A 22377-nucleotide genomic window follows, 5' to 3' on the forward strand; every position below is an offset into this window, starting at 1 on the left:
AATGTTGTATTATTTAATGGAAAAATGCATGCACTTAATAGAACCAAAACTAACACTTAAGCACCACATTTGTATTTCCAACAATCCAACCCGCTACATGGTATAACGAATAGAGCCAGTTGAAACACAATGAGAAGTTTTAAAGGAAATTATTTGGATATTTCGAAACCAAATAAATTCCTCAAAAGGGATACCAAAAAAATACATAGTTCTAAGGAGCATGAAGGAATTTTAGACTTGGGCAGGGGGAGGGAATGTTAAGTACATGCTAGAGCAACTTTCTCATTTTCCCAAGTCCTGGCAAGTGAGTCTTCCAGATTCAGAGGATCAGCAAGAGGCATGACCGGAATTAACCCCACGGCGAACACACTCTTCCCGTACGCTACTCCGCATGCCCGCCAGTGGCAGGCCGCCCCCACCGCCACCGCACACACAGTCAGTACACGTTCAACACGCAAACCACAGGCACAGTGGGGTTAATTTCCTTCCACTGCTGCGGCTCCTTGTACCAGTTTCTTAGGAAGGAAAAGACTACAACATATGGAGCCTTTACAAAGCTGTATCACCTTATCAGCATTCAACTGCCTTTAATATTTTATGTTATTCTTCAGTCTTTCCACATCATCTTTTTAAATCAGTACACATAACATTTTGTATTCTGATTTATCAATTTATCATTACTTGGAGGCAATTTACATGTTGCTTTATTATTTTTATAACTATTTTGGAAGTTATATAACATTCCATATACACATAGCTAACTTACTTAACCATTCCCCTATTGTGAAAATTTGATTTTTCCATTTTCTCACTATTAGAGGAATACAATGAGCAAATTTATAATATTTTTCTAAGTATAATCATTTTCTTCTTTTAAATAATTCTCTTAAGATAAATTCCTACAAGATTTAGATAAAAGATTATAAAGATTTTTATGATTCATTACTTACTGCAAACTGCTTTCCAAAAATTATTTCAAATAATAATGCAAATCAACAAGGCATAAGAAGAGTACTTTCAAAAGAAACTTAAAAGGGTTTATCAACCATTACACAATTTTATTTACCAATGGGTACAACCTGTACAACATTGTTTTATCTTGTATCGATTTGATTTCTTATAATATTTTCTATGAACCTATTTACTATTTGTATTTCCTCCTATGTGAATTAACATCTATTCAGCATCTCTTTTCATGGGATCTGAGTTACACTGTATTAACCATAATACCTATACATCCTTTATCAAAAACCATCTCAAATGGTTTGAGGTATAAGAAAATAAAAAATGATAACTATATAAGAAAAATGACATTTTTCTGAACATCAGTTCTTTAAGTTCATTTACCTAACCTAAGGTCTCACTTCTTACAGTAATATCCTAACCCCTTCTAGTTGTAACTGTTTCTCCAAACAGCATTTCTTCTTCTTACACAGAACTCTGCTTCTTAAACAAGCTGTCATTACAAATTAAGTACCCTTCATAATCTCATAAACTGAATGCTTCACTACATAAGACCCTAAAAGAACAAATATGTGCTGAGCAAGCTTTTAGAAATCCAGCTTCTTTCCAGTTTTGAGAGTTTAAGAGATGCCGTTTACCTCTGCTTGCTTTTCAGCTCCAGGTCCGCGGCCGTCGCCACGCTGTGGCGCGTGTCACTAGAAGCAATCACCAGGTGGAGAACGGCTTCAAGTTCAGGCACCTGCTCAGCTTCTATGAATTTAACTATGCCCAGTTTGCACTGTGGATAAATGAAGGCAAGAAGAAACGGTGATCAGAGAAACAGAGGCCACCAACCAAAAATACCATTTAACGTATCAGTACGGCCATAAACCAAGGATTAATAGAAACAAGAGTAGCAGCTCCTATTCACACGTACAATGCGCCAGGGACTGCACTCAGGCACACAGAGTCATGACTTTATTCAATCCTCACAATCTATGAGGTATTTTTATTGTTGTTTTTGTTTTTTGATTTAATCCTTATATTTTTTTCCATTACCATTTTGTCCCCTATACCCCTCTCCCCCTCAGCAATCACCAACTGTTGTCCCTGTCCATGAGTCCTTTCTCCTTTTTGCTCAATCCCTCCACCCTCTAACCTCCCCGCCCCCCATAGCTGTCGCCTGCTCTCCGTCTATGAATCTGTCCCCATTTGCCTCGTTACTTCAGTTTGTCATTGGATTCCACATATCTGTGAAATCACATGGTATTTGTCTTTCTCTGACTAGCATAATGTTCTCCAGGTCCATCCATACTGTCACAAAGGGAATATGGGGTATTATCATACCCATTTTTCAGATGAGGAAAGTGAGGCAAGGCTTAAGATATTAAGACATGTAGTTAACAAGTGATGAAGGCAGGATGCAAACCCAAGTCTCTAAGACTCCAAGACAATTATAATACACCACCTTCCTACTTAGGATACAAAACCTCTCTACAATGACAAAACCTTAAACTGAAGCCCAAATCTGGAGCCTCCAGGTAAGAATGGTGATATATTAGAGACAAAGTACTTCACGGTTTGTTCAAAAGGAACTCAACTCAACATTCTTTGGCGTTCCACCCCATGGTTAAAATACTAATTCTTGTCCTCAATGTTCTTACATATGGAAAACAATCTGATTTGAAACATACACTAGTCAATGCAGGCGAATTTCTCATCAAATAGCATGCAATGTAATTAATGTATCAGTACGGCCATAAAATGAAACCCAAACTAACGAGAGATTCTGCTTGGGACTGCATGCAATGTAAAGTAGCTGTGAATTGAACTAAAAACAACTCTAAAATAAATACACCTGGGTAGTAAAACTTTATATTTACCTTAAGAAATCAATTACATAATAGTTGTTATCTATGTGAGTTAGAATTGATACAGTTTAAAATTATTAAATGACAAAGGATACAATTTTAAAAGGTATACAAAGATCATAAAAAGGCCTGCCTTTCCTCCTGTTCTACACAACTTATTTGTAAGGAGAGTTACAATAGAAAAGACTCGGACTTCTGGCAGATGGAGGAATAGGTGAACGCACCGTACCTCCTCGCACCACCAAGATTAGAACAACAACAATTTACAACCAGAAGAACATCCAGAACTGACAGAGGATTTATCTGAATGGAAGTCGGACAGCCAAGAAGTTGAAGTAGACCCGTACATCCAGACTGGTAGGAGTGGACGAGCCCGGCGGGTGCGGGTCGGCAGCACACGGAAGTCAGGGAAAACTGGGCGCGAAATCGGCGCGACAGCCATCTGGGGCGCAAGAGCGCAGCGGTGATCCCTGAGTACGCAGGCTGCGGCTGGCGGACCCAGTGAGGAGGCGATTGCAAACCAGGGCAGAGCTCGCAGCCCAGGATCCCAGAGAAGAGACTGAGATTCCAGGAGAACGGAACTACCGCCATTGTTTCCTCCTGCCCCTGCCCCTGCCCCTGCCCCCGCCCCCACATATAATGTCACAATCTAACAACCAGGGTGCCCAGCCCTGATGAACACCTAAGGTTCCGCCCCCCACCTAACAAGAGCAACCAGACCGGGAAAAAAAAAAAAAAAGGAGAGACAGGGAGAGACATGTTTCCAATAGAACAGATCAGTCCCCCAGGACTCATCCTTTTGAGCGACCAAGAAATAGCCAATCTATCAGATGCACAGTTCAAAACACTGGTGATCAGAAAGCTCACGGAATTGGTTGATTTTGGCCGCAAATTAGATGAAAAGATGCAGGTTACCACAAAAGAGATGCAGGAAGATATACGGAGGAGAGCCAATAATGAAGGGATGGAAACTGGGTCTCAAAACAATACAGTGGACCAGAAAGAAGACAGAATCAACCAAGCAGGAAAGCATGATGAAATAAGAATTCAAAAAAACGAGGAGAAGCATAAGAGCATCCAGGACATCTTTAAATGTTCCAACATCCAAATTATAGGGGGTACCAGAAGGGGAAGGGGAAAAGCAACAAATTGAGCACGTATTTGAACAAATAATAATGGAGAATTTCCCCAATCTGGCAAAAGAAATAGTCTTCCAAGAAATCCAAGAAGCTCAGAGAACCTCAAAGAAGTTGGACCCAAGAAGAAACACACAAAGGCACATCATAATTACATTAGCCAAGGTAAAAACAAAGGAGAGAATCCTAGAAGCAGCAAGAGATAAGGGGACAGTAACCTACAAAGGAATTCCCATCAGACTGTCAGCTGATTTCTCAAAAGAGACATTACAGGCAAGAAGGGGCTGGAAAGAAATATTCCAAGTCATGAAAGACAAGAACCTACATCCCAGATTGCTCTACCCAGCAAAGCTCTCATTTAGAATGGAAGGGCAGATAAAGTGCTTCTCAGATAAGGTCAAGTTAAAGGTGTTCATCATCACCAAGCTCTTATTTTATGAAATGCTAAAGGGACTTATCTAAGAAAAGAAGATAAAGAAAAAATAGGCATAGTAAAAGGACAGCAAACTCACAATTATTAACAACCACACCTAAAGCAAAACCAAAAGAAACTAGGCAAACAGGTAGAACAGGAGCAGAACCACAGAAATGGAGGTCACATGGAGGGTTACCAACAGGGGGGTGGGAGGAGGAGAGAGGGGGAAAAGGTGTAGAGAATAACTAGCATAGAATGTAGGTTGAAAATAGACAGGGGGAGGGCAAGAATAGTATGGGAAATGTAGAAGCTAAAGAACTCATAAGTATGACACATGGACATGAACTAAAGTGGGAGGAATGTGGGTGGGAGAGGGGGTACAGGGTGGAGGGGAGAGAAGGGGGAAAATGGGACAACTGTAATAGCATAATCAATAAAATATATTAAAAAAAAAGAAAAGACTCAAACATTTACTTAAGACATAAAAAAGGGAAGATATGGAAGTCCAAATACACAAAGATACACAAAGATAAAAAGAAAAAAAATGTTCAAAGAAAACTGAAAACAATACTAATGTCCATCGATAGAAAGCTATGTGGTTTACATATAATTAAATTGTATACGGGTATTAAAAGGGATGACATTTTTTAAAAACTTGATAGGTACCATATTTTTCAGACTATAAGATGCACTTCACCACCACCCCCCTGCAAATTTGGGAGGAATAATAGTTGTTAATGCTGCTGTTGAGTTCTGTTTACATTTACATTGGTGAAATATGTTATTTATGTTATTAAATATTTTACCACATTTTTGCTTCAAAAATTTTTTCTGATTTTCCTCCTCTAATACCTAGGTGCATCTTATGGTCTGAAACATACAGTACTGTTAATTCTAAAAAGTGAACTAAAAATAATGCATTACATGATACATAAAAACACAGGGTCCAGCAGAAGAGAGGCCTGCTTGAGTGTGGTTGGCAGGGTAGTGATATGGGTGTAATAATTTATAGTTTTAATTTGAACATTTCACCTGAAATGTCACATGGCGTGCTTGAGTGTGATATTTTTATGTCACACAATTACATGCTTATGATTTTGTAATAAGAGATTTTGTGCTAAAAAGGGGGCGTTATTTGTGTCGGACCCAGGACACGGAGCACAACTGTACTTGTGTGTACGCGCACACACACAGCGCGGGCCGTGGATGAATGGCAAACCAGGGTGGCAGGATTCCAGGTCATCCTTAACTTCTCTTTGTAATGTTCTGAACCTTTACATTATTGTTAACTTTATCAAAACAAAAGCTGCTTATCTGGAAGGAAAAATGTAAAACAAAAAAGATTTAAAAATTAGAGGAAAATGGTTTTCATCCTTGAAGCTGAACTGTTCCTCTCAACGCTAGATTATGAAATTGACAAAAGGCACACAGAGACCCTTAGAATGAGCAAATATTGGCCAACAGCAAATCAGAGTTTAATGTTAGCAACTGTTCTCCAGCACATACAGCTTTAGCCCTCAGACAAAACTGGATTCAAAGCCTACTCCTAGAAATGAGACCACGGGGAATCTCAAACCCTTTTACAAAATGAAAGTCAAATTTCTAGACTCACTGGGTTGCTGTAAGGATTAAATGAGATAATGAATTCAAAGTACTCATCAGTATAGTTCACACTCAATAAAGAGTAGCTTCTGTTATTATTTACCTTTCTTTCTTACATCATGGCTTAAGGAGAAAAAAAGTCTATAAAACGTGAAGAAGGAAATCTAATTGCACACAGCCCTTGCTGAACAAATCATTCTATAAATCTGTGAGTGGAAAAATGTCCCACTTGCCTCTTCCCTTCTCCTTGGAACACTGTTTTGACCAGTGATCACTCACATCCCCAAACAGAAAATGACCCAATCGCTCAGACTGCCACGGAGACATAAAGGAAGGATGGGAGGACCAACCCATGTTGCCTGAATTCCCAAACAATCACAAACTGATCGCATCTGCTCTTCCCTGTGGTGCCTGGTGACACAGACACAGGGAGGCACCCTCTCTGCAGAGCACCCGTCTTTTTAAAACACTGCTCAGAGAACATCTGTGCCCTGTTTAAATCCAGAATAAAATTCTTAATGCCAATCTTTACATTACCGGGAAGAAATATAAAAGGGTGTCATGCTTCCCCCCACACTGTCACTGGTGAGTACAGGAGATCCTCGCTTCACACAAAAGGTACAGCTCTAAAAATGCTGAATGATGCAGGATAAATTAACTGCACCAAAGCACCTAAATAATTGTTAAACCCACAACTAAAACTAAAATTAGAGAAAGCTAAATATACTCAATTTATAAGTGCACTGTATTTCACACTTGAGATGTAGTCAATATTAGAAAAACAGAAAGCACTACCCACCCCCCGCCCTTTCCCTGGGGCTCCAACAAGTAACTGACTCGGCAAAGAGAACACATCCCATCAACGGCTCCTTGCAAACGTATTTCATTAGAGAGCCTGTGTACACTGGAATCGTGCTGCACACGCGCTCATAGACTGCAGAGGGGCCCGTGCACAGGGCTGAGCTGCATTAGGAATGAGCAGCATGTGGTACCTGCTCCAGCTGTTCCGGTGTCCATGGGTTATCACCAATAACTCGTTTAGCTGCATAAAAGCTCATTCCTGGGGGAGGCTGTGGTATTCCAGAACCTCCCCCACTATTTGAAGAAGAACCCTGTGCTGAAGATGAATTTTGGCGACTCTGGGATTCATTTAACACATATCTGGAAAGGAAACAGAAATTTATTTTCTATTAAAACATATACATATGCATGCATATATAATACATTCGATTATATACATTCCTCACACAGAATTTTTCTGGACGAATAAAAACTTAAAAGTAGAATTTCATCACAAAAGAAAAACATTAAAGGTATTTAAAACAGGTATTTACATCTTCAGTAAATTAAACGTAAGAGTATATCTGCTCAACCTGATTACAAATGCACTCTAATAGCTGCCAACAATAAATATAAGTATTTTGTTCACTCTCAATCTATACACTATTGTTCTAAGAGTCTCTATGAACCCATTGCATTCTGAGTTTTTAATTGACGAATACAGAAAAATGTTTGTTGATCACAGAGTGGGGGGAAGGATAAAAAACTATTGCTCTATACTCAAAGCAGAGAATACTTCTACAGTCATTTCTAGTTCTGAGTTGCAATTCACTTTCAATTCTCCTTGAATTCCTTACATCCCTGTATTACAAAACTTACTGAAACCACTTAGCTCACAAGCACATTATGTTCCTAAAATAAAAAAAGACTCAAAGATGAAAAAAGAATTCATTTTTCCCACTGTAAGTTCAAAACCCTTCACAGCTTTTAATTATTTAATTTATAGTTCTATTTCATTGTTAGTTTACATAGATTAAAAATAAGAATTCTGGTAAATTCTTTTTGATCCAATCAAACTGGTATTCCTACACAATAAAAATTTCTATATAAATATTAACTCAAGTTCCTTCAAATTCTAAAAGTATATGGTGACAAATCACCAGACTGAATATCAAAATAAAATATCCATTATAATAAAAATTAAAACACTCAGATCCTGATGGAATAGTCAATTATACCACATTACTTATACGCATATTTATTCAATTCCTAAATTCATCTTTAAAAAACAAAGAAATCTGTTAAGGAATCACTATATTTTTATACAAACAAGGCAAATTCTCACTGGTAGGAACAAATTGAGGAATCACTGATTTAAGTACATTATGAGACTAAGTTAAACCTGGATTTCAAAGTTTATTTACCAAAGTCATCATCACCTGGCAAATCCGGCTGCCTCCTCCTGATTTAACGAGTATAAAGGAGGGATTCATCGAATTCTAAGTTACAGCAAGACCAGTGTCAGCGAGCAAACCCATCAATAACTCCTGAACCACTAACAATGTACAAAACCTCGTCCTGAACACAGGACAGAGAAACACGAGGAGGTGTAAGACCGAGAGTCTCTGCCACCTGGAGCAGGCAGGACAATAACACCACATCATCTGACATGCCATCAGATGACATAAGAAATGATATGACAGAGGTAGTGGAAGTAAACAGGTAGAGGTTACTGGAAATGTCTCAAGGTCCAGAAAACAAAGCCATCAAGCTAGAGAGGTGGGAGGAGTGTCGGCCGGAGAGGAAAGAAACTGTACAGCATGAACTCTCACGTCCAGATGGAGATGGATGGTCTGGGGCACCACATCCAACCTTACAGTATTTGAGAAAAATATCTCCGGCAGCAGGACGACCCAGGAAATAAGTAGGCTGGATGCAGGTCACAATTAGGGCACTACGCCCAGGACCAGAGCTAGACAAAACAGGTCTTGTTCAAGAAGCTCCAGTGTATTAGGGAAGATGGACATGCGAACAACGCAATAAAAACACAAAGCGGCAATACGTACAGATGGGTGATTAATGGTACATACAGTTGACATCTAAGCTACTTCGAGATGCTTTTCTCAAAGTGGTTTTTAGCTACTGTTTCTTTCAGTATTTCTTTCTTTGATGGGGGAAGCATTCTAATCAGAGAAAACTGTATCCTCTTAAAACACAGAAAGGCAAGGACACATCTGAGTGCATGAATACATGAGTACATGTCTGACTGAAAACTACGGCCTAAGAATTGTAAGGCATGACCCGATGATACCTGTGCTTTAAACATCAGGAAACTCTATGGCGGTGCAGAGAGCTTCAGAGAAGAGTAGCTGGGGAGAAAGTGGTGACCACAGTTGAAAAGAGCCAATACTAGATGGCTGCAAGCGGGACCAGCTCCAGGACACGTGGAGGAGAGGGGAGGAGACATTGTGGAACTGATGCCTAGCAACAAGCAAGAGGAAAGCTGGAGGCAACTTACAATTGTACGCCTACATGGCTAAGAGAATCGCCACAGCTTATCACAGAACCATCACGGAGAGTAAAGAGCAGGAACGATTTGTATGGGGGAAAGCTGATATCAGCTTGGACAGGCTGAGTCTGAAATCACAACAGCAACTCCACACCTGTAAGGTCAGTAAGCAGTGAGGCTGGAGTTCAGAAGAGGTCATGGCCGCAGCAAAAAGTCTGAGAGTCATCCATTTTCACGTGAAAGCTGAAGCATTTAAAACAGTACTTAGCTCCACACAGTTAAAAGCAGTCACGAACACAGTGGTTTTGTTTCGTTTCCAGTTCCTCAGCTTACCCGTAAGGCATCAGGAGGACATCCAGCATGAAGTCCAAGAGCAGCTGCACAGTCTTTGGTTTCTCAGCAAGATTGAACGGAGAAGCTGATTTTGATGATTCAACGGGGTATTTCATGTGAAAAAGGGTTGGTATTAAAAGATGCATTAAGCTGAAAAAACAATTACATTTATTGCAACTACTTAAAAAACACAGCTTTTATACATGAAATAATAGACAAAACAAAAATCGCATAACAAAAAGTGGCAATTACAGCAGGGATCATTCATTTTCAATACCACTAACTTACACAGTCCTAATCTAGGGATGGGCCTAGATTTCCTTCTTACTGACATTTCAGTGTACTGAGTAATAACTGGCATTTAGCGCATCAGGCTCATCTCCAGAAGCACCAGAAAAAAATATGCATAATATGGGTTCAGTTTTAATATCTGTCAGCATCAGAGATTTTATATTAAACCTTAAGTAAAATTCAACTCATAACATGTCCTTTCAATAAAATTTTTTCCTTTCCAGTTAATTAAAGTTATTCTAAAGCTAAGAAAATTAACAATCAATCATGTCAATATCTGACACATAAGATTAAAATTTCCACTAGGAATATAAGTAACACAGCTTCAATAATTCCATGTCTCACAACACCTTTTGCTATTCTCAAAACCTATCAAAACAGTTTCAAACAATGCTTGTTAATGTTTATTGATTTCACTTGTAAATACCTGAATTATGGTCTCTCTTTATAAAATGTATATATTCTAAAAAGGTGAGCTGAAACCATTACTGAACTCCACCTTTCCTCCACAACTTCTTGATGACTCTCACCACCACACAGCGGCCACACAGGACTCTGGGCCCAGCCCAGAAACACAGGGTGTCATCGAAACCTGCCCACTTCTCCCAGCCCCGTGTTAATATAAATGAGTGATGTGTTCCTTAAGGAAACTGCTCTGAGACCTTATATCCCCCAAGACAGACATGTTTTGATGAAAAGTATTTTATAACTCTCATTTTTGCAATCACAAAAAAATTAGCTGCTTCAAAATCATTGACAAAAATGCACTTAGATTGAGAAAAATGACATTAACTGTGCATATTTTTCAAAATGCTCACATTAAGAAATTTTATAATAGTATTAAAAAGGCAATCACATTGAGCCGAGGTGACACAGAGAATTCGACTGCTTGTCAGCGGAGGGAGCTCAGATGAAACCAAAGGTGCGGCCCCAAGGCTGGATGGCAACTGTGGCCTCCCACAGCAGGGAAGGGACGGAACTGGGGGAAGCTTACCTGTCCTGCTGGGGCTGGGGCTTCCCCTCCATTGCAGTGAGAAGCGTGGGGGCCAGTTCACACTGTTTTTCCACCGGCAGGCGAGGATAGCCCATCTTTACATAAATTATAGTGAAGTTCTAAGGCAGTGAGAGAAAAGCAAGTGAGTGTGAAGACTCTAGGATTTCAACATCAATATGTGATTGATAACAGGGAGTTGTAACAAATGAACCACATCCTCCTTCCACATGTTATCCCATGTTTATTGTAGTTTAACCAACTATTATGTTTCAGAATGAACCCCAGCCCCATCTCTTCAAAAGGCTTGCTTTAGGATGGGCTTCATGTGAGGGAGCAACACCTAACCCAAAGCATTCATGTACATATATAGCAAAGTATCACCCCGTATGTTTTAAACATATACAATTTTATTTGTTCATTATGCCTCAATAAAGCTGGGAGGGAAGTACTCATACATGCAATTACTTTCACTGAAAAGAACAAAGTAATCATTTGCTCTAAATCTACACACTACACATAGTATCAGATCTCCCGGGTTTGTCACGACAATCCTTTCAAGCTAAGAAGAGACCACGTGTTAAATCCCAGGCTGCCCCTCCCCAACGGGTCTATCACTAAAACAACCTCAGTACACTGCAGCACTCCGGTACCTCGCTCCAGCAGCTGGCCAACTGACGACGGACCAAGGGGAGCCGAGTGCTGCCACTGTGTCCGCATCACTACAGCCTCTGTGAATGCCTCATTTTAAGCAAACTCATCAGTGCATATCTGGCTTTATACGTAATATAAAGGTCTGCTTTTCAGAAAGATTCTTCACTTTAGAACGTACTTCCTAAGGTTACCCCTTTCTTTTCTTCTTCTTCTTATTTTTTAATTCTCACTACAGAAAATGTTTATTGATTTCAGGGAGAGTGAAAGGGAGAGAGAGGGAAAGACATATCTATGTGAGAAACACTGATTGGTTGCCTCCGATACCCTGCTACAGCAATCAGGAATCGAACCTGCAACCTTTTGGTTGAACAGGACAACGCTCCAACCAACTGAGCCACCTGGTCGGGGCTCCCCTTCTTTTGTTAATTTTATTTTTCAATAACAGTGTGCATTCAAGACTACTTTGTATTAGTTTCAGGTGTATGGCATAGTGGTTAGACAATTATATACTTTAGAAGTCGTCCCCCTAATATTTCAAGTACCCACCTACCTCTTAACAATATTACTGACAATATTTCGTAACTGCCAATTCGTAGTTCTAAATCCCTTCAATGAGGTTACCCCTTTCCTTTAGAGCCATTCTTCTTGGCAACTTTACTGGCACACAGTGTTCCTATGTGCTGAAAGACAGGAGCATCTGCAATGGCGGCCTACGTCCGCAGCAGGCACAGACAAGACGTCTGGACCAGCAGGTGGCTCCAAAGGCCTGAAATCCAGATGTTCGATAAGACCCAACAGATTCTGCCACAATGCTAGAACTACAAGCACCAGGAAAGAAACACCACCTGTCCTCACACATTGTTTTATATTTAATTTTCATGAAGACAAATAATTCGAGAGGAATATTTCATACCAGCTTCAGTTTAACCCATTTTTAAAGGATACCTTTCTAAATATACTATAGATATAAGAAACACTGATGCTTTTAAAATTCAGCCTTCCCTTTTCTTCTTCTATTAGCCTTCATTCACGCCCATGCTGCATAACCCTTCTCTCTGCGTATACTGGTCTCATATAACCTTTTACTAAGAATCAAATTGTTCTTTTAAAGATCAAAATATCTGGCAAGTCATTTCACCAACATTCCTTTGCCCGAGGCAAGCACCCCAAACACGAACCTCTTCCTAACATTTCCTTAATGGCAACAGTTCCTCTGGATCAGCACTCAGCGGTAAAACAGCGTGTCACTACAGAGAAAAACACCTCGTGCTTCATTTAGAAAGAGCGCACAGTAAAATTCTAAGTTGCCAACACACTGACGACATCTGGTAAACGTCACGGAAGAAACCTACCCTCCGTCAGAGAACACTCCAAGGCAAACACTCACCGTGACGAAGGAGACCGCGGCAGGGTCCTGGTACTGCACCAGCAGCGTCTCTATTGGCAGCTGTATTTTGGGGCGGCTCTTTATACGCTTGTTCAGGTGGACCAACAGTTCCATTACCTGGAATACAGAAAATATGAACTGAAATTACTGATCATAACTCATTTCTCAGGCACTGCTTATCTGAGAATTACAAAACCAATTCATTTCTCAGACAGTCCTTGCTCTGATAAATAAAGCTACTTCGTTTTCTTTAAAAAGGTGAATTTTTCATCCCACAAAGGGAGTATACGATATTCCCCAAGAACCCATGCACCAGACTCACTAGTGAATGTATTTCTACCCTGCCCTTCAGCTGACCCAGGCTGCGCTGGGCCTCCGCAGAGGCGCAGTCTCCCAGAAGACCTGCGAACAAAGGCGTGAAACACACCAGGTGTGGACTGAGTGTGTGTGTCTCCCCGGAAGTCGTGCCGTGAAGCCCTAAACCCCAGTGTGCCGACGTGGGGACGTAACTAGGTTTGGATGAGATCATGGGGATCGGGCCTCCATGATGGGGTTGGTGTCCTTTCAAGCGGATGAGGAAACCAGAATTCTCTCTCCTGTTGCCATGCGAGGAGACAGCAAGAAGGCCGCCTTCTATAAACTGTGAAGGGTCTACGCACACAGAACCCAGCCACGCCCACACCCTGATCTCAGACGCCCACCCTCCAGAATTGCGGGAAACAGGTATTTGTTGTTTAAGTCACCCCAGGCTGTGGTGCTTTGTTACAGCAGCCCAAACGAACAGGCACCACTGAATGCTACAAAAAAAGAGAAAGGTACAGCAGGCTTCCAGAAGAGCCAGTATCTGGCAGATCAAGGGCTTCGGAGGAGGACGAGAACACCGAGTCCTGGAGATCAGACAGATCTCCGAGCACAGACCGGTTACGAGGAGGTGCGGAGTGGGAGACAGCACTGCGTACCGTGGCTAATGGGAACACAGGGTGGGAAGCGATAAAAGCAGGGCCCAGATGATAAAAGGTACTGGGTAAAATGCTGAGGAATTGTTACTTTTTTCTGAAGATCATCTGATTCTACTGAAGAGCATTAAGCAGTAACAAGTTCCCTGTCCTGTACGTGGGAAAGACAGCAGAACTAGAGGTCCATTCCCACAGGTGGAAAGACACAGGGGCTTATGTCAAATGGTCCCAATCTCGCTATAAAAGTGAGAGTAACTCGCTAAGCAAGGACCTCTGAAAAACCTGCGCACAGCCTTTTGCATTCCTTCTCTCATCTGATTCTTACAACAACAGAGAGGCGATACCGTCACTCCCATTCTGCAGGTGAGGAAGCAGAGGCTCGGGGAAAAAGAAACTTATCCAGGGACACTGAGCCAGCCAAGTGGCATAGTCAAGATCTGACTCCAAGGTCCACACATTTACCGTTTCCGAACACTGACAGCTGAGTTCAATGCATCTAAACTAAAGCGTCTGTCCGTGTGAAACATCCTCAGGCCCACCAATACCTCAACGGAGACCTGCAGACTCGCGCTACCATGCGTGCTTCTTCCAAACGTCCCGCCTGGTCCAGACCTACGGACAGAGCTGACGACAGGGCGGGGAACCACGAGGAGCCAGACCAGAGGACGCAGCCTCTCCCGACAGTCAAAGCCGCCCCCGTGGATGCCCAGGCAGACTCCACAGAAAACCGTTACTGCTGGAGACAGGCAACCCCATGCACGACTACGTGCCTTCTTTTTAAGAACATTTAGTTATTTTAAATGGATTAACTGCTTAGTTTTCTTCTGCCAATTTTGTCACCTTCAATATTTATTTCATAATTTGGTTATCCACTGTCTAGGATCCTCTAGAAGGCCATAAAAATCAAGAAGTCAGCTGAGCCAGTTCTGGCTAACCAGATAACTTCTACAGTGAGCCTACAGAACTACCATCCTCAGGTGTGTACTATGTTGGCCATATCGGCTCTCCTTACTACTCATTCACTTGTATTTATTAGTACCTTTTAATTAAAGCACAGTATATAGCTAAACTACACAACCAAGAATATGTGGCTCAATAAATTTTCACGAAATAAACACACCAAGGAAACACCAGAACCACAAAAGCCCTGCACCCCTGGCCCCCTCCCTCACTGCTAACCACCATGCTAATTTTTAGCACCATTTTTAAATGGGACAAAGTAGTTCCACAGTTGTCGGTAAGGAAAATAATCCAGCCGTGACCAATGTGGCTGAGTCAGTTGGGTGTCGTCCCACGAAGGGAAAGGTCACCAGTTCGATTCCTGGTCAGGTCACGTGCCTGGGTTGCCAGTTTGGTCCCCAGTTGGTTGGGGAGCTTATGAGAAGCAACCCATCAATGTTTCTCTCTCCCATCGATGTGTCTTTCCCTCTCTTCCCCCTCCCTTGCCCTCTCTAAAAATAAATAAATAAAATCCTGGTTTTTTTGAAAAAAAGAAAATAATACAATAATTAATAAGACAAAACTCTTGTGTTTTGTGTACTCACAACTGTAAACCTACTTTACCCCATCCTGAATATAAATGGGACACACAGGATGAACTCACATGTCTGAATATTTTTCACTCTGCACTATATTTGAGTGAATTCATCCATGTTATTGCTCCTATCAGTAGTTCACTTTCATTGCTCTAGCAGAAAAATAGTACAATTTATCTATACTCTTGTTGATTGCCATTAGATTCTTTCCAGTTTGGGCTATTATGAACAACGCTGCTATGAACACCCTTGCACATGCCTTTTGGTGAAAATGTACACGTTTCTTTTTTTTTTTTTTAAGATTTTATTTATTTATTTTTAGAGAGGGAAAGGAGGAAGAGAGAGAGAGAGAAACATCAATGTGTGGTTGCTGGGGGCCGTCGCCTGCAACCCAGGCATGTGCCCTGACTGGGAATCAAACCTGCGATGCTTTGGTTCGCAGCCCACGCTCAACCCACTGAGCCACGCCAGCCAGGGTAAAATGTACACACTTCTGTTGTGTACTGACTCAGGGCTGAAAATGCGTGGTCGTGGAGCATGCATACGATAAGCTTCAGAATATCCCCAACAATTTTCTGAAGTGGTCACAGAATTAGTTTCCACTCCTACCAGCCGTCTCTGAGATCTACAGTTGCCCCACGGTCATGTCAACACTGGCTATAGTCAGTCTTTACATTTCAGCTACTCTGGTGTGTCTGAGTGAACAAAGTCAGTTGTAATGCAGAACTCTACACAACACACTTCACTTGCCTTAAAACAGGAAATATACTCTAATGATATGTCAGCAGAAATCTAAAATTTCTGTTTCTCTTTCACTCAATTTATCCACAAATTCCCAGCTACCTTAACAGGATATCCTGCTTAAATCTAATACACATTATGAAATTAGACCCAAAATGACATATCAATGCAAATTGATGAGTCAATGCAAATTAATTCCTAGTTTCACTGACTTCAAAGTCTCACATGTCGAAATTATTTATGCATGGCCTCTCAAATCACTGCCCACAGGAATCCCTGCCTCCTTGCCCCGGTGCCTGCCCTCCCACCACTTGCCCTCTCGGGCACTGGGTGCGTCACACTGGCCTTCTTCACCTACCTCCCTGCAGGCTTCACACTCTGTCCCAGCGCCGCGCCTCTGCACAGCGCCACCTCTGTCACTGATGGTCTCCCTCATCTCTCTGCCTGGTTACTTCCTACACACACACACACACACACACACACACACGTACGTCTCCTTTATGCCCCAAATATATTGCTCATAGAATCCCGTTCCACCCCAGCTAGCCCTTCCCCTCACTCACTGACACATCCCCAGCACCTGGCACACAGAACTCAGTCAATATCTGCCAAATGAAGGACAGAACTGACGAGGCTGAACACAGGAGCACAACCCAACTGCACAGGGCCTCACTATCCTGAGGGTATCAGAAGGCCGTGGAGGGGTTTTAAATAGAATAGTGACATTATCAAACCCATATTTATCTCGGCGAAGCCCTATTAACAACAGGCATGTCAAATATATAACAAGGACGCCCTATCCCTTCCTGCAAACATAACAGACATTCTTAAAGATACTCTTTCCCCATTGAACCCAAAGCAGGATGGGCCTCAGAATCCCTGTAAGGGCAGCCCTCCAGGAGGCCTTTGCCGATCAATCAGAGGAGCCCAAGGGATGAAACTTGACATGGCTCAAAGGCCCGGAGGGTCCGAATGACCGGGAGACTAATGAACTAGTTAAAAATAAAGGGGGCAGATGTTCCATCAAAACATTTAGGTCAAAAAAGACAATCCTGATGTGACAGCTATGCAACTCTTGGTAACAGGACTTTATAGAATCTTCAAGCAGGAGCTACACAACTTCTTGTTTTCAAAAAGGTTTATTTTGCTTTTTTTTTTTTTTCAATCCTCACCCAGGGACATTTTTTCATTGCTTTTAGAGGGACAGGAAGAGGAAAGAGAAAGCGAAACATCGATGTGAGAGAGAAACATCAACTGGCTGGTTCTCACATGCTCCAATAGGGGATCGAACCCACAACCTACGTATGTGCCCTGACCGGGAACTGAACCCACAATCTGGTGTATGCAACAACGCTCCGACAAACTTAGCAACACCAGCCAGGGCTTACTTGGCTTATTTTTAATTAAGGTTATATTCACAGTCAGCCGGTTATTAAAGGATGTATTTGCCCCACAATCACCTGAGCTTCCTTTTGGAATCAAATAGGCACGGATTTTAGATGAAGCCCCCATACTTTCCAGAATAGTTGTCCCACTTGTATCATCTGGCACTGATGCCAAGCGTACACGGCTGGTGCTAAATGCAGCTGTGCTAAGCATTCAAAAGCTACTTTGAAATCATGTAAGCTGGCCCTAGACGTACTCTCCACTTCAAAAGGCTATACCATGAACCTAGATTTCAACAACAGGAACAGAAAATTTACTTCATGATATATACCCATTTATTCACCACTTCATTCCCCAACCATCCCAACCTGCCTACCTTTTTGCGTACTCCTTCTTGGGTGCTAGACAGTTTGAGCAAAACAGGAGGAAGGAATTTAGATATAATGTTCTGTAACTGTTCATCTGTTTCGGCATGGCCAAGTCGTAAAAAAACCCGTTCAAGCTGATCTGTAATGTAAAAAGAAAACAAAAGGAGAATTCAGCAAATCAAACACGACCAAGACTGACTGTCTTCATGGCTTAACCCGTTTACCGCACTGCACATCCTCCAGGCAGAACGGGAACCACGCCGGCCTTGTAGGCAGAGAGGCTTTTCAGCATTAGGTTACCAGCTAATTACACTGAAATGGTAACACATTCTCTCCTACTTACAAAGTGATCCCACAAGGACTTCGATACTACAAAGGATACAAAATGTTTGAAGAAATCTTCCAGCCCTATCCAGCAGAGCCAGCCAGGAGAGCTTTAGTCAGACACCAGGGATGATACATATCGGTGATAACATCTCCCCTGCCCCCCGACAATTAATACCATTTTAATGTAAATATTATAAAATACATACAGTAAAAAATAAAGAATGGTATAAGGTGATATAAGATAGAAAGTAAAAACCCTCCCCCCCACCCTTCAATAGTCCAGTGTCTCAACTATAAACGGGTTCCGTTAAAATACTGTCATTTAATATTCTAACAAGTCATAGGCTTTGTGTCTTTTCTCTACTGGTTTTACAGAATGCAGAGAGACATTAAAATGTTAAGCCTCACTAATGTTATGCATGAGAATTGAAACTTTCAATTTTATAATAAAATATAGCTAACAATGGATTGCCAAAAGCCCATTTTCTTCACACTGAATATTTCTTCTTCTTCATTGCTAGCTCAAACATATACATCCAACCCCTATTGATCACCAAAATTTTAGTCTTATTTTGCAAGTAGTAGCATATATATACAATTAAACAGTCAGTAAACACATAGCAATTGAGTACAAATAAGCCCCACAAGGTACTGCGTTGCGGTGTGAATATCTACCAATGCGCTGATTAAGTCAGTTGTTGTACTTGACAGAGAGAAAAAAAATCAACCAGTTTCTGTTTATAGGTGTGATTAAACAAAGACTGAGTTTCTTTCTATCAGCTTCAGAAACTAGAGATTCTGAATGTTTTTGTTTTTGTTTTTTTTGTAGCAAGAAAGTGGATAAGTTTCCAAGAACACAGTACTTGAGCCCTCTGAATCAGAAATTTGCAAAAACTCAAAATAATATCACCCGGTAATAAAGTACTATGAAGGATTAGGCTAGAAGCAACTATCCAAATACAAAAGGCTAAACCGGCCATTCTTCAAGCTGCTACTTCTACATGTACCTGAACTATGTAAAGAAATACAAAGAGGCCAACAGCGGTCAGTACAATCCAGTGTGCTACTTTTACCTAGTCCTTGACAGGCGGTCTTTTCTTAAGTGCACATGACCCTGTTTGCACACAGCTGTGTGCACTGCGCCACATGCCCCAAGGTGGGCATTATTCCTTCCCGGCTGGCACTGAAGAAACCAACCAACCCTTGTGCCACTGCCACCGGTGCCACACAAAAGTAACCTTTTCAACGGGGTCGAGGGCTAGCTGGCATAATACAGTAATGCTGGCGGCCACAATCCAGGATTTGTTTGGGGGCGGGGGGGGGGGGGGGGGGGGAGAAGCAAAAGCAGCGATGTTATCAATTTCACAACTATTAAAGTAAAGAAAAAGTTCCAGTGAACTCTGTACTCAGTTCAATGTTCCTCGCAGCCTAAGGCTTCTTACTGACTAATCCTCCTACTCCTAGAAGACTGAGGGCCAAACGAGAGTACACTCACTTTGTAAAACAGTGTCTGGACCATCCCACCCATTTTCTCCTAATCTCTAGACAAACCACTGCAGTCCCCAAAAAGAAGCCCTCTACCCCAAAATCCATTGCTCTTGTCCCACAGAGCTCGGTTTTGGCAAATCTTCTGGGAAAAAGTAGGAAGCCCACAGCCAAGATGGCAACAGCAGCAAACTCACTGTTAATGACACAAAAAACGGGAGACGGCTGGAATGCACTCTGATGCTAGACTAGTTCCGAAGAATTACTCGAGGATTTTCTGAACAGGCACTCAGGCGCAACAAGGTCTCCGGGTATGTTTGATACAGTAGCTCTACCCCAGAGATAATCACAGCGAGGTAGGTGCTCCAGGAAGATGAATGAAGACAAAGTGGTCACAGTGGTCGCAGGGGAACTATTAGGAAAACAAAGTCAATGAAGACTCAAGCCCTCCAGGCATGTGAGGAAGAAGGAACACCCGTGCATGAGCAAATAAATGCTAGGGGCCCTCTGCTCCGGACACAGAGCACAGGCAAGCTCAGGCCCTGGGTGACTTCCAGCACGCTGGTGTCACTGTGGTTACTGGCAAAGCCTCCCTCCTCTGCTTTTGAGACATTTTGTCTTCCTCCCATGCTCTGGGCTGGTCTCAGCCACATAAAGAAGCCAAGATTGGCCACTAATTAATAACTGCTCAAGCTGTGTGATAGTGAGAATTTGTGCTTTTGTGTACGCTTGAAATGTTTCCATAACATTTTAAAAGTGTGTGTATATATATATATATATATATATATCCTGAAGCAATGACACCCTAGTAGCAACAAGCGCACCTGACACCCAGATCTTGGCAGAAGAACCAGCCTCCCTGAAACGATGGCAGATTGTAGGGCTGAGACAGGGAAAACCAGGAAACACAGTGGTCCTGAAGTATCTTGTAGAGCCAGAAAGAAAACAGAGCCTGGAACATTTCAAAGGGATACATGAATCACCCCGAAAGTTCTCCATTACGGCCAAAGCTAGAACAATTTGAAGAACAAAATAAATAACATAGCATCAGATTATAACCCGAAGTATTAAAAACAAAATCTACATGAATCCACACTGATAAATGATGAAATACCTTGTGGGAAAGAGACAAATCTCTCTTACAGAATTCCAATAGATACTTCCCTCTACAGGAGGTTAGAATTTAATTCCTGCCTCCACCTCTTCCTTCAGGGCAGGCTAGATTTAGTGACTCTCTTCCCAAGAATAGAATAGGGAAGGAGGAAAATAACGCCACAGTGGAGAAACCTGACAAATGCCACCTTAGGGAGGTGATGAGCATTACCGACAGGGATGTCACGTGGATACCGTGATTCCTGGCAGGATGTGACACGAAGTGCATTTCACCTCCGTGGTGTTCTTTCCAAAACCCATGGCCCCCACCCAATCACGAGCAAAGCAACAGAAAAAGCCCAACGGCGAGGAAAATAACGAAACACTCAGAAACTGCCGTGGACCAGACGAGGCTGAGCAGACCTGACAGCCAAACGCACGGTGGGGCCTTGGGCTGCGTCCCAGAACAGGAAGAGAGCAGTAATGGGGGGGGGGGGTGTTAGTGAAATCCAAACACAATCCCAAGTTGAGCTTTTAAAATACTGAATAGAGGAAGGAAGAATAAGAAAGGGGGGAAAGGCGAGCGGGCTGACTCTGTGAGATCACCAGGCCCAGTGATCCTCTTTGTCCTCAGGAGCAGGGAGTCCGGTCCACCACGTGCGTGACAGCCGCGGGGAAGGAGGCTCTGCCTCAGTGCCTGACAGTAGACGGCAGGCAGCAGGAGCTGCCTGCAGATGCCAGCTGCAGAAACTGTTCTGAGGAAGAAGGCAAAAAGATGAATTCTTCATAATAAACTGATTTAGACAATCTAGACCAAAGGCTTAAAAATCCCAGTGATGATATCTGGTCCCTTTCGTTTTTCATAAAATCTTTGGGGTGCCATCCTTTTTCACAACTGTGTATCCCCAGCATCGCACCCCTGACACTGTCCACTCTCCCTCACTGGAAAGAAAAATGTAACACAGTAAGCGCAACAGAAGTACACGATGGGGACCTGGGTATGCCAGAAAGGGCACCGAGCATCGCGTGGGGCCCGTGTGAACAGCGAGGGCGCGGCAGAGGGGGCGCCAAAGCCTCTGCACCCTCTGAGGAGGACCCACGTAGCGCTGTGACGTCGTTTTTGTAAGCACGCTTACACTTTAAATAAAAGACAGTTGATCATGTTCAAACTTTATGAAAAGCAATGTAAATATAGATATGATCGACTACTAAATTTTTCTGCCAGTCAAAAGTCAGCAAAATAAAGAGCAGAGATTTAGCCACAGTATGATTCCTAAACCCTGTTACGAGAGGCATAGAAAGAACTGGTAACCTACGTCTCTTAAAAATGGCAACCCAAATTAGGCCTAGATCCCCAAAGTAGCTACTCAGAAACAAGAAGGGATGGAATCAAAACGTCTGAAAACACAAAAGGAATCTGAAACTCGGGTTCACCATTCATTCACAAAGGCTGAGGTTTTGGCTGTAGGAACCAGGACTGTCCGGGTCAGCACAGGCAGCAGTTAGGGGCCGGGAGCAAGCTCCACCCGCTCCACAATTATGAAGTCTTATTCAAAGTCGTATCAAATTAATTTCA

General features: G+C 42.2%; 1 protein-coding gene and 1 pseudogene across 3 annotated transcripts in view; both read right to left on the minus strand.

Annotated features, from left to right (window-relative positions):
• The window catches only part of ECPAS (Ecm29 proteasome adaptor and scaffold), a 100624-nt gene that overhangs the window by 57428 nt on the left and 20819 nt on the right, over positions 1 to 22377 (minus strand). For all 3 annotated transcript variants that reach the window (XM_028506366.2, XM_028506362.2, XM_036022046.1), the window contains exons 2-7: positions 17906 to 18036; positions 12912 to 13028; positions 10874 to 10992; positions 9589 to 9738; positions 6959 to 7127; positions 1602 to 1741 (exon numbers count right to left, since the gene is read on the minus strand). In XM_028506366.2, the coding sequence (XP_028362167.1) occupies positions 1602 to 1741; positions 6959 to 7127; positions 9589 to 9738; positions 10874 to 10992; positions 12912 to 13028; positions 17906 to 18036 (826 nt within the window). The remainder of the gene's footprint in view (positions 1 to 1601; positions 1742 to 6958; positions 7128 to 9588; positions 9739 to 10873; positions 10993 to 12911; positions 13029 to 17905; positions 18037 to 22377) is intronic.
• On the minus strand, positions 18198 to 21172 carry LOC114503811 (annotated as a pseudogene).

This window comes from Phyllostomus discolor, chromosome 3, assembly GCF_004126475.2.
Source record: "Phyllostomus discolor isolate MPI-MPIP mPhyDis1 chromosome 3, mPhyDis1.pri.v3, whole genome shotgun sequence".
Taxonomy (NCBI): Eukaryota; Metazoa; Chordata; class Mammalia; order Chiroptera; family Phyllostomidae; genus Phyllostomus; species Phyllostomus discolor.